The following is a 15,086-nucleotide window of genomic DNA, read 5'->3' as shown; positions in this document are numbered from 1 at the left end:
CATATCCTGTCCCCTTTGTTCTGTGAGTGTTTCCTTCCGAGGATCAAGGGAACCAGCCATCATCTCTGTCCCTTTCCACTTCCCCCTCGTATACCATCTCCCCAAGACCAGTCTCCTCAGTGTCTTTCAGAGGGTCAGCTAATATCATCATTGGCATGTTGTAGGGGATGGGCCAGTGACAGCTAAATTTTTCAACAGCAGTTTTCTGGAAATAGTTCTTTTGGATGGTGAGAATTTCATCCTTGGTAGCACCTGTTATTCTATGTAGAACGCCATCCCAAAAAATCCTACTTATTCTTAAGATATTTTTTAATGTTTGCTGTAGGAAAAGGAAAGACCTATAGAAGTTACTGGAAAATCAAGGGAGATGGTTGGTCCAATAGGCAACACGGGCACAATCTTAGTTTAGAAGGCTCAAAACATGAGAAACATGGAGACGTTCTGCAGAAGGCCCAAGATGCCTCTTGAACCTGTGGAGTTCAATGAGAAGCACACTGGGGGACTTGGCTACAGTTAAAAAAGTTCCTCTCTGGAGCTAACTCTGTGTGGGTCAAAACCTTTCACCACCCAGGTGTCCCCAGAACATAGCCCATTTGCCTGAGCAGGAAGTCTTCCGGAAGGCATGGACTGCCAGGCCACCGCTAAGGAGGAGGTCAGATACAACCCTCATGGCGAAGTTGCTGAGTCTGGAAGAAGCTCTCCTCGTCATGCCCTTGGGAGGCAGGATTTTCATGTCCTGGCTATTCCCCAGTTCTGGAAAAGGCGGTAGTTGCTGCAGCTGCGCACACCTGGGTACCAGTGCCAGTCCCAGCCAGTCAGGTTTTGTCTTCCCTGCCGTCAGCCTCAGCTACCACGAGGTTTAATTCTCACTTTTGTCCTCTACTCTTGACACCAAGGCCTGACTGACTGCTAAGGAGCTATTTGCATTTAAGAGAACGCAAAGGCCAGAGAGAAAGAGATTTCTTGAATCCCAGGGTCAGGGACCTTTCCCAGTTTGCCTGCAGTCATCCCACATAGGCCTGAAGGTCAGAACCTACTCATCCTATGATCTTCCCCACGGGGCGCAGTAATGATAGTAATTAATAGCAGTCATCCATATTCCAGGCACAATGCTAAGTGCTTTGCAAATACCACCTCATCTACTCACAAGACACAGGAGACTGTCCTTATTAAAAAGCTGTCACAAGCTGTTTGTCCTCCATTTGGGCTTTAAAGACACCAGTGAACATGCTGGAAGCCACATATTGCTTCCTTCACGTTCTGAAGACAAATTGATATTTCCCCATAGTCTTTAGGGTGTACTCTTCAAAATGCCAATTTGCACAGCTCACAAATGTATCCAGTTATAAAGCTTATGATTAACTAATTAGAAAAGCATTTCCAAAAACAAAGTAATGAAAACCAACTCCCCTCTTCCAGATGATATTCGTCATCATCTGATCCGCTGGTCCTCCCATTCCAGCAAGAGACACTTAAGCCTTTACTAGCTCTCGCTCTGAGGTATTCTTTATTATCCTCTGTCATTTTCGGTGCCATCTGGTAGACACAAGACTGATGAAGATTAGTGTACAGTGGGAGGAAACTAACAATTATTTATCAACTCTGGGAGTGAAAAAGAATCCATTTACTAATGATTCCTGCTCAAAGTGGAGGAGGCTTTCGTCTCCCCAGGTCAGTCCCTGCTAGACCTCTCAGACTATTACTGTAGAGGGCATTACTGGCTTTAAGGAACAACCTGGACTGCCTATAAGTCACCGCTTTTTGGCAGCCATCTAGATTTACAAATGAGTCAATGTAGCATTTATTAAAATCAGCTAGCAAAGATCTTCTATCTTTTTGATGTACTAATCAATGACCGAACTCAATTATTTTCTTTACGCAATTAGTTATGCACTTTGTCCCGAATCCACATTTTTATTCCCCACCCCGGGGGCAGGTGGGGGAGACCTAAGACAAATTTCTTGAAAGGAATAATCTTTTCTGTCTGTTGTGAGGATAAAGCTGATAGCTGGGTGATTTCAGTCACCTAACAGCATATGCTCCCCCCACCCCCCCCCCCGCTTCAACTAAAACACATTGATTGCCGTGTTCTACTGCAGTCATAAATAGGAATTATTGATGCATAAACAATAAAGCTAAACACATGAAAAAAGCATCTGGCCAGGCACTAGTTTAGTACTGCGAGGAAGAGCTGCTATTTTGGGTTTCAGGTTTAAAAGCCCAACCAGGAGTTCCTGGCTGGCTTAGTTGGTGGAGTGTGGGACTCTTGATCTGAGGGTTGTGAGTTCAAGCCCCACAGGGGGGGCATGGAGCCCACTTCAAAAGCAAATAAATAAATAAAAATAAAGCTCCAGTCAGCCTCACAGTAAAAAATTTAGTAAAGAAAATAGGCAATTATTCTACCTTCTGTGTTCTTTTAAAATAGATAATAGGGGATACTTATATAGCAAAGGACTATTCCAAATACCATAAACAACAAAAGGGTAGGTTTTAATAATCTTTTCTAAAACTGTTAATCTAAAAATTTCTTTTAGAGATTTTATGTATTTATTTGACAGAGAAAGAGAGAGAGAGAGAGCACAAGCAGGGGGAATGGGAGAGGGAGAAGCAAACTCCCCGTTGAGCAGGGAGCCCAATGTGGGGCTTGATCCCAGGACCCTGGGATCATGACCTGAGCCGAAGGCAGACACTTAACCGACTGAGCCACCCAGGTGCCCCTAAAATCTAAAATTTTTAATGAAACTAAAAGACATATCTTCTGATCAGAACATTAATGTAGTATAAAATTGGTCAGCATATATAAAGACAGCTTTGAAATCATCCCACGACCCCGAAGTCTTTTTCAAGCATGTGTATTTAAATCACTACTTGGTTGAAAAAGACTTTGTAACCAATAATCTGAATCTGCCTCCATTAAACCTGCTAATAAAACTGTTAAAAGGACCAGAAGCTTATAATCTCCACCTTAAAACTTCAATTAGAATCTTTTTTTTTTTTTTTCAGTGTAGCCCCAGTGCTCAGCACGGGGCTTGAACTCCCTGAGATCAGGAGTCACAAGCTCCACTGGCTGAGCCGGCCAGTTGCCCATACAAAAAATCTATCTTTAAAGGAAAATTTACCCAGTCAGAGCTGATTAATAATGGTGTTAGTAGGTAAAGAGGGCAGAGCGTGGTGTTTGGACTGCTGTTCTGGAAGTTAGGACTGTTGGGTTGAATTCATGTCTTCAAATAGGTTTCTGTTTCCTGCTTAATTTCATCATCTGTTCATGACCAGATGATTTATCACCATATTACAAAGGGGAAGGCTGGGACCAGAAGATGACACATGTCCTGTGTTTACTAGGAAGAAATTAGTAGCACAGAATATGGCCACTGACCCTCTTGCTCTGGGAACAGGGAAACAAACTGACCAGATAGGTCAACATGGAAAGCCATCTGTGTCTGCTTCAGCAGTAGGTTAGGGCTTAAGCCAAAGTTCTAGTACCATCCTATCCCCCCCAACCTAAATGACATCCGGAGAGTTGTTAAAGTAATACTTTCCACTAGTCATTTTAGTATTTTTAAGTTGTTTTCAAAGATTTTTACTTATTTGACAGAGAGAGATTGAGTACAAACAGAGGGGGAGCAGCAGAGGGAGAAGCAGGCTCCTTGCTGAGCAGGGAGCCTGATGCGGGCCTCCGCCCTGGGACCCTGGGATCATGACCTGAGCCAAAGGCATCTGCTTAACCGAGCCACTCACTAGTCACTTTTAAAATAAATGAAATGTTGGGGCGCCTGGGTGGCTCAGTGGGTTAAAGCCTCTGCCTTCGGCTAGGGTCATGATCTCGGGGTCCTGGGATCGAGCCCCGAGTCGGGCTCTCTGCTCAGCGGGGAGCCTGCTTCCTCCTCTCTCTCTGCCTGCCTCTCTGCCTACTTGTGATCTCTGTCTGTCAAATAAATAAATAAAATCTTTTAAAAAAAATAAAATAAAATAAAATAAATGAAATGAAATGAAATGTGCTGTCTTGGTATTTTGTCATTATGTCCTAATATCCACACACAATTAATAGCAAGTGTCTCCCATGGTGCCCTGTGTTGAGGTTTCTGGTCTTAATTTAGTGACCGCTTCAATCTGATCACTTTGTGTCAGAGGGCTTATGTGAAATTTCTCCTGTCTGCTTCTTCCTCCTGTGCCCATCCTAGAAAGCAGAAGTTGTGCTGAGTTTTTCACCCTCTAGGATACTTGTTGTCATTATTACTAGACATCAGATATATCACAACTTCTAACTAAGTCCTTCAAACCATTAGGTTTGGACTCTTTCAACTCAAGTGTCATTTATAAATTCTATGAACTCCAGTGGGAATTAGATGAAACATAAATATACTAAAAGCTAAATCAGAGCTGAACAATCTGCTATTTTATAAATTATGGCTTACTGCTATTTTGTTTCTAAAATGCAAATCTTAACCAAGTTGTATTCCACTCTTGGATCAGAGATACTTGGAACTGAAAATCAACTTGCTGAGCTTAACTTTGCAGCTTGAAACTATGACATTCAGCAGATTTAGGAAATGCAAATTTATGGAAGAGTTTTCTTTATTAATGACTCCTAATAGGGCCTATAATGAAGATAAAAACCTTTAGCAAATATTTAACCTACTTAATTGCTATATAAATAGGATAATTCTTGAATTTCTAGTCATCTTCCCTGTTAAACCTTAATCTCAGAATAAATTGTCGTAGGAAGTACAAAGTGCATTTCCTTATATGTAGATATAATTCATATTAGCTGCAAGTACTTTTTTCCTCTTATTCGTAGACTAACCTCCCCTGCTTTTTGTATAAATATGAAAATATCCCTGCACTAAGCAGTTAATAAAAGGGGATTCTTATATTCGTGGCTTGAGTATGTACTGTCCTGAAGGTTACTATTAGAAGTCAGGTTTGAGGCGTGCCTGGCTGGCTCAGTCGCAAGAACATGTGATTCTTGATCGCAGGGTTGTGAATTCGAGCCCCACATGGGGTACAGAGATTACTTAAATAAATAAAACCTTAAAAAAAGAGTCAGGTTGGGGCACCTGGGTGGCTCAGTGGGTTAAAGCCTCTGCCTCTGGCTCAGGTCATGATCCCAGGGCCCTGGGATTGAGCCCCGCGTCGGGCTCTCTGCTCATCGGGGAACCTGCTTCCTCCTCTCTCTCTGCCTGCCTCTATGCCTACTTGTGATCTCTGTCTGTCAAATAAATAAATAAAATCTTTAAAAAAAAAAAAAAAAGAGTCAGGTTTAAATGTAGGTAATTCCTTCAACCTTTCTGATTCTCCCGTAACAATTTGCTTCAAAAGATGGAGTGGTCTTCTAAAGTAAGTAACATCGGGGCGCCTGGGTGGCTCAGTCGGTTAAGCATCTGCCTTCAGCTCAGGTCACAGTCCCAGGGTCCTGGTATTGAGCCCCACATCAAGTCCCACGTTGGGCTCCCTGCTGAGCAGGGAGCCTGCTTCTCTCCCTCTCCCTCTCCCCCTCCCCACCCTCATGCTCTCTTGCTCTCTCAATAAAATCTTTTTAAAAGGGGCGCCTGGGTGGCTCAATGGGTTGAAGCCTCTGCCTTCGGCTCAGGTCATAATCCCATCGTCCTGGGTTCGAGCCCCGCATCGGGCTCTCTGCTCAGCAGGGAGCCTGCTTCCTCCCTTCTCTCTCTGCCTGCCTCTATGCCTACTTGTGATCTGTCTGTCGAATAAATAAATAAAATCTTTAAAAAAAAATCTTTTTAAAAAATAAAATTTTAAAAATTAAGTAACATCACTGAAGAATCAAGCTTTCTTAATATAATCAGCTAAATCATTACTGTAACGCCTCTAATTTAGATCAACTATCCTTGTCCTATGACAGTGGACACCTCCACATAGAATTAGAGGGAGGAGGGAATAAACCAGCAATCAAGGGATTTGTACACTTGTCTTGTCTTCTTCGTGTCCCCAGGAATGATTTCTGGCACAGGGACCAGCCGCCGTGTCTGGATGTGGATCCATCTTCTTCCCTGTGTCTTCCTTCCCCCTAACTGTGAAACTAAAGGGGTGGTGAATTCATGAATTCCGAGCCATGGGTTGTCTTTCTCCCTGTCATAATTGTTGCATCAAGGCCTCTGCGATGTTCTCCTAAGCCAGTGGGTCCTGGGCCAACCTTGCTTTTGAGAACTCTGAGAACCACCCTCGTGGCAGCTCTGTCATCCTTGCATCCCTCAAATAACATACAGCACTGCCGCTTCAGCTCCTCTCTGCCTCCCCCAGGATAGGCATGAAACAACATCCAAATAATCATAAGCATCGTGTGAAAAATTTCTTTTAACAACTATCTGCCATTTCAGAGATGTAAAACTGCACCAGGTTAAAAGCTTAGTCTTGCACGTTGGGGCTTCAGAACTCTGCCTCCGAGTCGAGCTGCACGGTTTAGATTTTTAAATGATAATCTTTTTTTTTTTTATCCCCAGCTCTTGTGGTAGCTGTTCTGCGCTTCATCCAACTGAAACCCAAGGTTTTAAATCCATGGCTGAATATTAGTGGATTGGTGGCGCTGTGCCTGGCTTCCTTTGGAATGACCTTACTTGGTAATTTTCAGGTACTTCATTTGGCCTTTTTCACCTCCTTCTCCCCCTTCGCCTAGAGGATGGTCATAACCACTGATTCCGCATGAATCTTTTCAATAATGCTAATTGTGCTTCCTAATAAGCACAGATCCTCCAGCAGTCTGCCCTTCTGGTCTTCGTCCCCATGTGCCTGTGTTTACACTGCACGTGTGAGGGTGCTCCCTCTGCACTGGGAGGACAGCACAGCTACGGGGAGAAGTAGCCTCTCCAATCGCTGTGTATCTTCTACAAAGGATTTCAAAGTGCTTTACTTTTTTTCTCAGAATAAACTGTCTCCTAATGGAACTTTCTAGAAAACTAATAGGATCGTGGCCCTTCTAAAATTAAATACTGAACATCCTTTTTAGATGAAAGCTCACATTTCATATGAGCAAGCTCACCTGGGACTCAAGTTTGAAAACCCAGAATTTCTCTAGAACACACAGGACTTGTATAAAGATCTCCTAGTGCTAACTCTTCTTCCCAGACATTTAGAAGCCCAAGGTCAAAACATTTAGTAATAAGTTCCCTAGGGGCGCCTGGATGGCTCAGTTGGTTGAGTATCTGGCTCTTGATCTCCACTCAGGTGTTGATCTCAGGGTCATGAATTCAAGCCCTGTGCAGGGCTCTACGCTGGACATAGAGTCTACTTTAAAAAAAAAAAAAAAATCCCTTGCTAATACCATCGTCTGCCTCTTGACTCGAACGCCGTTCTCTTCCCACCGTCCTCCAACCTGTGTTTTATACCCTGGTGAGAAACTTCCCCCATCCTCACACCTCTCCCTGTCTGTGGGGTAAAATCCAAATGGCACAGGCATTCAAAAAAATATGGTAGTGGATTTTCTAAGACTGTCTCTCGTTCCACTCCTCAGTCCTGATAATTCATTATATCAGGAGAATTCGTTCCCCCGCATTCCACCTGGAACAGAGACGCAGTGGAATAATGAGTTTTGAATCATCGGGTTGTTTGACAGGCAATCCCACTCATTGTTCTACTACTCTAGGTCCCATCCCGTATCAAGCCAGACTTGAGTGGCTGTGCGGGTCTGTGCTGCAGGGGCTAGCATGTTGTCCAGTGCTCACTACCAATTCTCTCAACCAGGGCCTGGATGGAAGTTACTGAGGAGACCTTTCAGTCTTTCCTGAAGTCCAGAGATTGGGTTGTTTTGGTGAACCACAAATACTCAAAACCATGAGTGATCATGTGACGTATGAAGAACACTTTCTGGAATATGTACAGAGAACACACAAGAAACACCACCTTAGTTGCCTGTGAGGAAACCAAGTGGCTAGCGTATGGGATGGGAGACAGACTTTTCCATCTGTACTCCATCATTTTTTAAAGTTTGAACCATGTAATTATATAATCTACTTTTTAAATTAAGTTTAAGATAATAAATGAATAGACCATGTATAGCATGGAAAACCAATTTCCTAAAAATAAAATTTCATTTGAGGAATTGTTATTTGAAGTAAGATCCGGAGCGCCTGGGTGGCTCAGTCAGTTAAGCATCTGCCTTTGGCTCCGGTCATGGTCCCAGGGTCCTGGGATCGAGCCCAACATCGGGCTCTCTGCTCAGCGGGGAGCCTGCTTCTCCCTCTCACACTCCCTTTGTGTTCCCTCTCTCCCTGTCTCTGTCAAATAAATAAAAAATAAAACATTTAAAAGAATATATATATGTGTGTGTATATATATATATAAAATTGCTAATATATTTTTAAGATTATTATTTTTTAAAATATTTTATTTATTTATTTGACAGAGGGAGAGAGAGATCACAAGTAGGCAGAGAGGCAGGCAGAGAGAGGGGGAAGCAGGCTCCCCGCTGAGCAGAGAGCCCGATGCGGGGCTCGATCCCAGGACCCTGAGATCATGACCTGAGCCGAAGGCAGAGAGGCTCAACCCACGGAGCCACCCAGGCGCCCCATATTTTTAAGATTATTTTATTCATTTATTTATTTGAGAAAAGAGCACGAGCCAGGGCAGGGGAGACGGAGCAGGGGGCCCGATGCGGGCTCGATCCAGGACCGGGAGACGATGACCCGAGCCGAAGGCAGACACTCAACTGACCGAGCGCCCCAGGCGCCCCGAGACCACTGCACTTGAGCAAAAGGGGCCCGTGTACTTTCCGACATCCGTAGGCGACGATCTGGAGCGTTGGCGTCTGTGACGCTCGAAATGGAATCGCGCGAACGGGTGTCCCTCAGCCTGTTCCGCGCGCGAAGGGGAGAGTTCGGCCGCGAACGTCCGCCGGCGGGGCTGCGAGTGCGGGGAGCTCTGGGCGGCGGCTCTCTCGTAAGAGGAAAGGGCGCGGCGGCCCGGGCGTGGCCCCGTGTGGAGAGGGAGCCGGGGGCGCGCGTCCGCAGACCCCGACGGCCCCGGCCCGGCCGTCCGGGCTCCTCCTGCGCCTGCGCGCGTGCGGGAAACGGACTCCCGCGCCGCACGCGCGCGCCGAGGCCTGGGGCGGCCCGTCCGCCTCCCGCCCCCCGAGTTCAGGCCCGGGAACGCACGCCAGGAACCGGCGGCGACGAAGGCCCGCCCGGTGCTCCCCGGGCGGACCCGTCCCTGCCCGTCTCCCCCTCACGCGCGCGCCCTCTGCCCGCCCCCAGCTCACGAACGACGAGGAGATCCACAACGTGGGCACGTCCCTGACCTTCGGCTTCGGCACGCTGACCTGCTGGATCCAGGCCGCCCTGACGCTCCGGGTGAACATCAAGAACGAAGGGCGGAGAGTGGGCGTCCCGCGCGTGGTGCTCGCCGCCTCCGTCACCCTCTGCGTGGTCCTCTGTATCCTTTCAGTGCGGGGGGAGGCCGGGAAGCGCCGCGGGCGGACGGTCTGCGGGCGCCCGACGCGCACCCTGAGGGCGAGGAGGACCAAGGCGCGCGGCCGCGTTCCTCGCCCAGAGAGGACGCGGGGAAGCGCGCCTGCCGCGGGCTCCGCCGCCCCCACCTCCTGTGTGTGGGGACGGCGTCCCCGTGACGGAGGGCACCGGACGCGCGGCGAGACGGCGGCCGCTTTCCTTCCCTTCTTAAAACACGCTTCGCTCGCGACTTAAGGCCGCGGTTATCTCGGGTCACTTGACTGGCGAAGGAGGACGCGGCCGGCCTCGCGCGTCGCACCCCGGGAAGCCCCGCCCAGGCAGCGGCGGGCGGGGAAACCGCGAGAGACCCGCCCCCAATCCCGCGAGACCGGTCGGGGGGAGCCCGGTGACCCCACCTCCCGGCAGCGTGGCCCAATAGAAGCCGGCCCGTGCCGGTGCGGCCAATCAGAGCAGCCTCTGGGTCCGAGCGCTCGTCCGCGCTCACTGCGGCAGGGCCTCCCCGGAAGCCCGACGGGAAGGGAACAGCGTTCCTAGCTGGTGGCCGGGGGGCTCCGCGGAGGAGGTCCGGCTCGCGCTCGGCGGCGCTGATTCGGCCGCACGTGCCGCGCCATCGCAAGCCCTTTCCGAGGCTCCGCCCTTAACCCTCGCGGGACGGCAGGAGGCCCAGGCCGCGCGCCGTGCGGCGGGATCGCGGGTCCAGCTCCGGCGCGGCTGGAGCTCTCGCCGCGCCCTGTCGCGTGGGGGACGCCGGCGGGCACCGCAGCTCGGGGTCTTCGCCGCCTCTCCCCTCACGGACGGCCGCTCGCCCGGGGTGCTTGAGGCTGTGCGGCGCCTCAGCGGACAAGGCCGGGAGAGCCCAGCCGGGGACGGTGCCTCGGCGGCCGCGCGACGAGCCGTTCCGCGAGTGCCGGGTGAGGCTGTGCGGCGGGCGGGGGAGGCCCAGGCCTTCCCCCGCGGCTCCCGCAGCCCTGCGCGGCCGCGGTGCGGAGCCTCCCCGAGGACGGGCGGAGCCTCCCCGAGGACGGGCGGAGCCTCGCGTCCGCGCGCAGTTTCAGCGTCTGCCAGCCCCGCGCGGTCGTTTCTGAGCGCTCGGAGCCCCGCCGGGTCCCCGGGGTGGGGGTGGGGGGGGGGTCCGGGCCTTGTCCGAAGCCGCCGCCGCCGCGCCGCCGCCCGCGCTCTGCAGACCCCCGGGTGCCAGTGTCAGGCCTGCGGGCAGCGCCGACTCCGGGAGCCTCTGTGTTTCCTCACGCACGTACTTGGGGCCTGGCCCCTCGGCTCCGGACTGGGGCCTTGACGCCTCCCGTTCCCGCCGCCGCCGCATGTTGTGGCCGAGATCAGGCCGCGGAGCCTCGGTCACTGTCCTGACGGGGGCCAGACAGGAGGAGGACGCGCCACCTCCACGGTGTAGGAGCTTCGGTGTCGGTCATTAGGGGTTTCGTGTGTTCGGGATGGTTTCTGCAGGTACAATGATGACCACGAGTCCACGGCCACACGCCCCGGTCTTTAAAAACATCCGTTTATTTTTCTGGCCGACTAATTTTTCTGGAATTCTAATCCTCTGGCCAATCTCACAGGTTAGTAGGCGGCGGGAGAGCTGCCTGCCCGGCCTGGGAGTCGGAGCATTTGAATCCCAGCTCCACCGCTGAACACCTCTGTGACCGCAGCCAGGGACTTAACCGTTTGGGCTCAGTTTCTCCATTTTTAAATGAACCGGTGGTAATAGGGTTGCCGTGCGGGTTCAGTTAGATTTTTCATGCGAGCCCCTAGAGGCCTGTCCCACACGAAGGCCGAGCTCGGTACTGAGAGTTCGAGTTATTCATGCAAGTGGCCTGTCCAGCGAGCCGTCAAGCCGAGTCTGCTGGTGAGGGGGGAGGGCGAGACTGTCTTGTCACCTGTCCCTGTCCAGAAAAGAGCCCGTTTCGATGCGGCTGATGGTCCTTTCCTTGACTGCCGCTCCCCGGATTTCATCCTCATGGCCCAAGGCATCCACATGTACGCGGCCCGGGTCCAGTGGGGACTGGTCATGTGCTTCCTGTCCTACTTCGGCACCTTTGCCGTGGAGTTCCGGCATTACCGCTACGAGATTGTGTGTTCCGAGTACCAGGAGAATTTCCTGAGCTTCTCCGAAAGCCTGTCCGAAGCTTCCGAGTATCAAACCGACCAGGTGTAACGCGTCAGCTGCTCCTTGCCGGTGAGGTGGGTGTGCGGGGGGAGGAGCCGGAAGGACACGCCCGCGGGGCTCGGTACAGAACCTCTTCACACATCTTCCACCCACACGTTCATGGCCACATCTGCCAGACGAGCTTTTCAGGGCAAGTTATTTCTTTAGTGGAAAAGCACAAGCCCTTATGTGTCGAAATACACGCTGTTACACTGAAAATATATGCACGACAGAGCCGGAAGCCTGTGCATGATCACTTCTCGTTTCCCTCTCTCTCCCAGTACTCCCTGCTGTTCTCGTTCTCTCACACGTTTCAGACTTCGTGATCTCCCTGCCACAGAGTAGGGCGGCCCACATGTAACGCGGGAGTAATGCCAACTCCCAAAGTGGCCTTCAGATCCAAAGGGCTTGGACCCAGCTCATGAGGAAGTTCTGAATCTGGCGCTCAGACTCCCGAACTGACTGCGGATCATCTGATTGGAGGGAAACTGTGCAGTGATGGGACCCCTGTAACCTGTGGAAAGGTCTGGGGTCTGGAACCCAACTCCCTTCACCGTGGTTCGGTGGTGGAGTCAAGGACAGGAGTAGGCTACAAGCCCATCACCGTGATTTGGACTTTACTGTGACTGAGAACTATTTCCAAATGTGAATATTTGTAGGGGTGTGGTCTGCCAGGCATGGGACAAGATGGGGGCAGTGAGGGTGTGGTGTCCTTTTTGCTTCTGTAGTATGCTATGTACAGCTTTTGTTTTATAGTTCATAGTTTGCCTTTTTTTTTTTTTTTTAAGTAACTACCGTGGGTCTCTTGAGGCCCGTGGACAAAGAAGATGTAGGCCAAATGGAAGAGCTGAGCTTGTTTTGGGTTCAACCATGATAAAAGCAAAAAAAAAAAAAAAAAAAAGGTGACCTGCAGGCTTCATTTGCTGCTTTTAAAAAGGTTCAAAGCTAAGAAAATGTTCACAGAAAAGCACAAAGAAATATTTGTGGAGGTAATAAAAAGAGCTCCTGCTGGACATTTATAAAAGGAGTCTTAGAGTATCTTGTTACAAGTCCAGATCAAGGGAGAGCTTCTTAACATGTATCTGTAGTTCAACTTTAGTATTTGATTGGGGGTGGGGGAGGTGGTTGAAGGGCTTTTTCATACTTGGGATTTGTAGAAACCAGCTAATGATCACCCCTCCCCACCCAAAACCGGCACGGCTGATCCCCTGCTGCCCAACGTACACTTTCCACCTGCACAGAGTTTAAAATGCGAACGGGAGGCCTCGGCTTTTGGGGCCGTGCTTCATAAAGAGCAGAATTCTAAGTTCAAAATGCCCTGGAGTGGGCCACGTTGACAGACTCTCCGTGAATGCACTTTGTTTCAGAAAGTCCCCAAATGTACTTCCCTGGAGCCTGGGACCTCATGGAATGTAATGTGAAAAACGCTGTTTTTTAATTCAACCCAGACTCGGACTCTTGAGAAAGGGGTTCGTGACTTTTCATCTCTGTGTTTCTCTCTGCTTCCCAGCACAGTGCCTGGCACGTATGGGTGCTGAACAAATGTCTGTTCAATAGAATGACTGGTAGTTTAAGGGCAGGAGAAAGGAGTACAAGAGAAAGAGTCAAAGATGAGTGAGCAGATGACTGTTTCAAGCAAGCAGGAATGGAAGAAATCCGAGAGTAGGAGCAGATGGGGATGAGAACCCCTGCGAGGGATATGTGAAATGCGAGGGAAGAATCAAGAAGCAGAGAACATTCTGCTACGAAAGAGGCATCTTACTGTACATAGTCCAAGGTGACATTTATCATTTTTGAATACTGCTTTTGGGTTTGTTTTTTCATTTTTATATTTTAAGAAATTTTAATCAGAAAACAAAGACTTATGAAGTTTTCTTTTACTCTGCACAATCCAAATTAAACAGCTTTTGGTGATGCACTGTACACTTTCTTAAGTATATCTAAATAGCACATTTTAGCAGAATCAAGCAATGACTGGCATTATTCATTGGGATCTGACCACTAAATAAAATTCTTTTTTGCAGAATTATGATTTGTCTCCTACACTAACATTTCTTCTGTAATATCGATGCACGTGTAAAGGCCCATCAGACATTCTGCGGAACATACACTTCAGCGGGCGCCTGGATGCCTCAGTCATTTAAGCCTCCGACTCTTGGTTTCCCCTCCGGTCATAATTTCTCAGGGTTGTGGGGTGGAGACCCTGCTGCAGGGCTCTGTGCTCAGCGGGGAGTCTGCTGGAGGTTTTCTCTCTCTCTGCCTCTGAGCCTCCCCCTGCTGACACGTGCCAAAACAAAAAACCTAACCAGAAACAACCCAGAAGGGACGCCTGGGTGGCTCAGTTAAGCATCTGCCTTCGGCCCAGGTCATGATGCCAGGGTCCTGGGATCGAGCCCCGCATCAGGCTCTCTGCTCAGTCAGGAGCCTACTTCTCCCTTTCCCTCTGCCCTCCCCACTGTCATGCTCTCTCGCTCTCTCTCACATAAATAAAATCTCTAAAAAATACCAGAAATTATACTTCAGTGTTATGGGGGTAGCATATCTATCTCTAGGGTGTTTTCCAACACCCACAGCCAATTCTCTGATTCTCCAGACACCAACCTTGATGTCCTACATTTCGGTTCGTTCTAACACTACCCAGAGTTATTGGCACTCCCACGAGACTGCCCTCCACTCACTTCAGATGCCAGTCCCACGGACTGGGTCCCAGGTTACCCACACTAACATCCAACATGACTATAAAATTGGTGGGGAAAGTGATGTCCCACAACTCCCTTCCCTTTTAAGTTAGATAATTTGCTAGAAAGTCTCCCAGACTCCAGAAAACACGTGTGCCTGCTTATTATAAAGGATATAACTCAAGAACAACCAAAAGTAAGTGACAGGACAAGAAGGGGAGGGGTGCGGGCATGCCATCCTCACACCGTTCCCGCGTGTTCACCAACCCAGAAGCTCTCTGAATCTCTCTGTGCAAGAATTTATAGGGCTCAATTACCAGCACCCTCCCCCACATCTGCTTCTGGAGGTTGGTCAAGGGGTCTAATCCTAGTCTTCTGGTGACCTGAGCCTATCTGGGGGCCCCTCCCTAAGTGACCTCATTAGCATAAGATTGGGCTTATGATGAATAACACAAGTCAGTCCTGTCACTCAGGAAATTTCTAGAGTTTTAGCAGCTCATGGCAGAAACCCTAGGACAAAGACCAAATACATTTTTGTATTAAGCCACACATAAATCAAGATCAAGATTACAGTACTTCCTAGGAGTTAAGAACCACAGAAAGCTTCTCGGAGGCCAAAACCAAGGACTCTGTGTTTGGAATGAGCACGCCTTTAGGATCTGATGCGGGTGACCCAGAGAACAAAGCTTATAATAAACTAAACTTCATTTTTGTAGTCCAACTAGGTCTCTTGAAGAAAAGTTCTCCTCCTAGTTGGGAGAGAGATGTTTCTAGAACAGCGTTGACATTTCAAAGTTTCCATCGTCTTTTATTGAATGAAGACCTGAC

At 49.3% G+C, this 15,086-nt stretch overlaps 1 protein-coding gene across 1 annotated transcript in view; it reads left to right on the top strand.

The window, feature by feature from the left end:
- The window catches only part of TMEM150C (transmembrane protein 150C), a 73,511-nt gene extending 59,905 nt beyond the window's left edge, over positions 1 to 13,606 (top strand). The window contains exons 6-8 of the mRNA XM_080830728.1: positions 6,462 to 6,589; positions 9,207 to 9,384; positions 11,381 to 13,606. Coding sequence (XP_080686854.1) covers positions 6,462 to 6,589; positions 9,207 to 9,384; positions 11,381 to 11,589 — 515 coding nt within the window. The 3' untranslated portion in view covers positions 11,590 to 13,606. The remainder of the gene's footprint in view (positions 1 to 6,461; positions 6,590 to 9,206; positions 9,385 to 11,380) is intronic.
- The last annotated feature ends 1,480 nt before the right edge of the window (positions 13,607 to 15,086 follow it).

Source organism: Martes martes, assembly GCF_963455335.1.
Source record: "Martes martes genome assembly, chromosome: 2".
Classification (NCBI taxonomy): domain Eukaryota; kingdom Metazoa; phylum Chordata; class Mammalia; order Carnivora; family Mustelidae; genus Martes; species Martes martes.
This window is presented reverse-complemented; position numbering and strand designations above follow the sequence as displayed.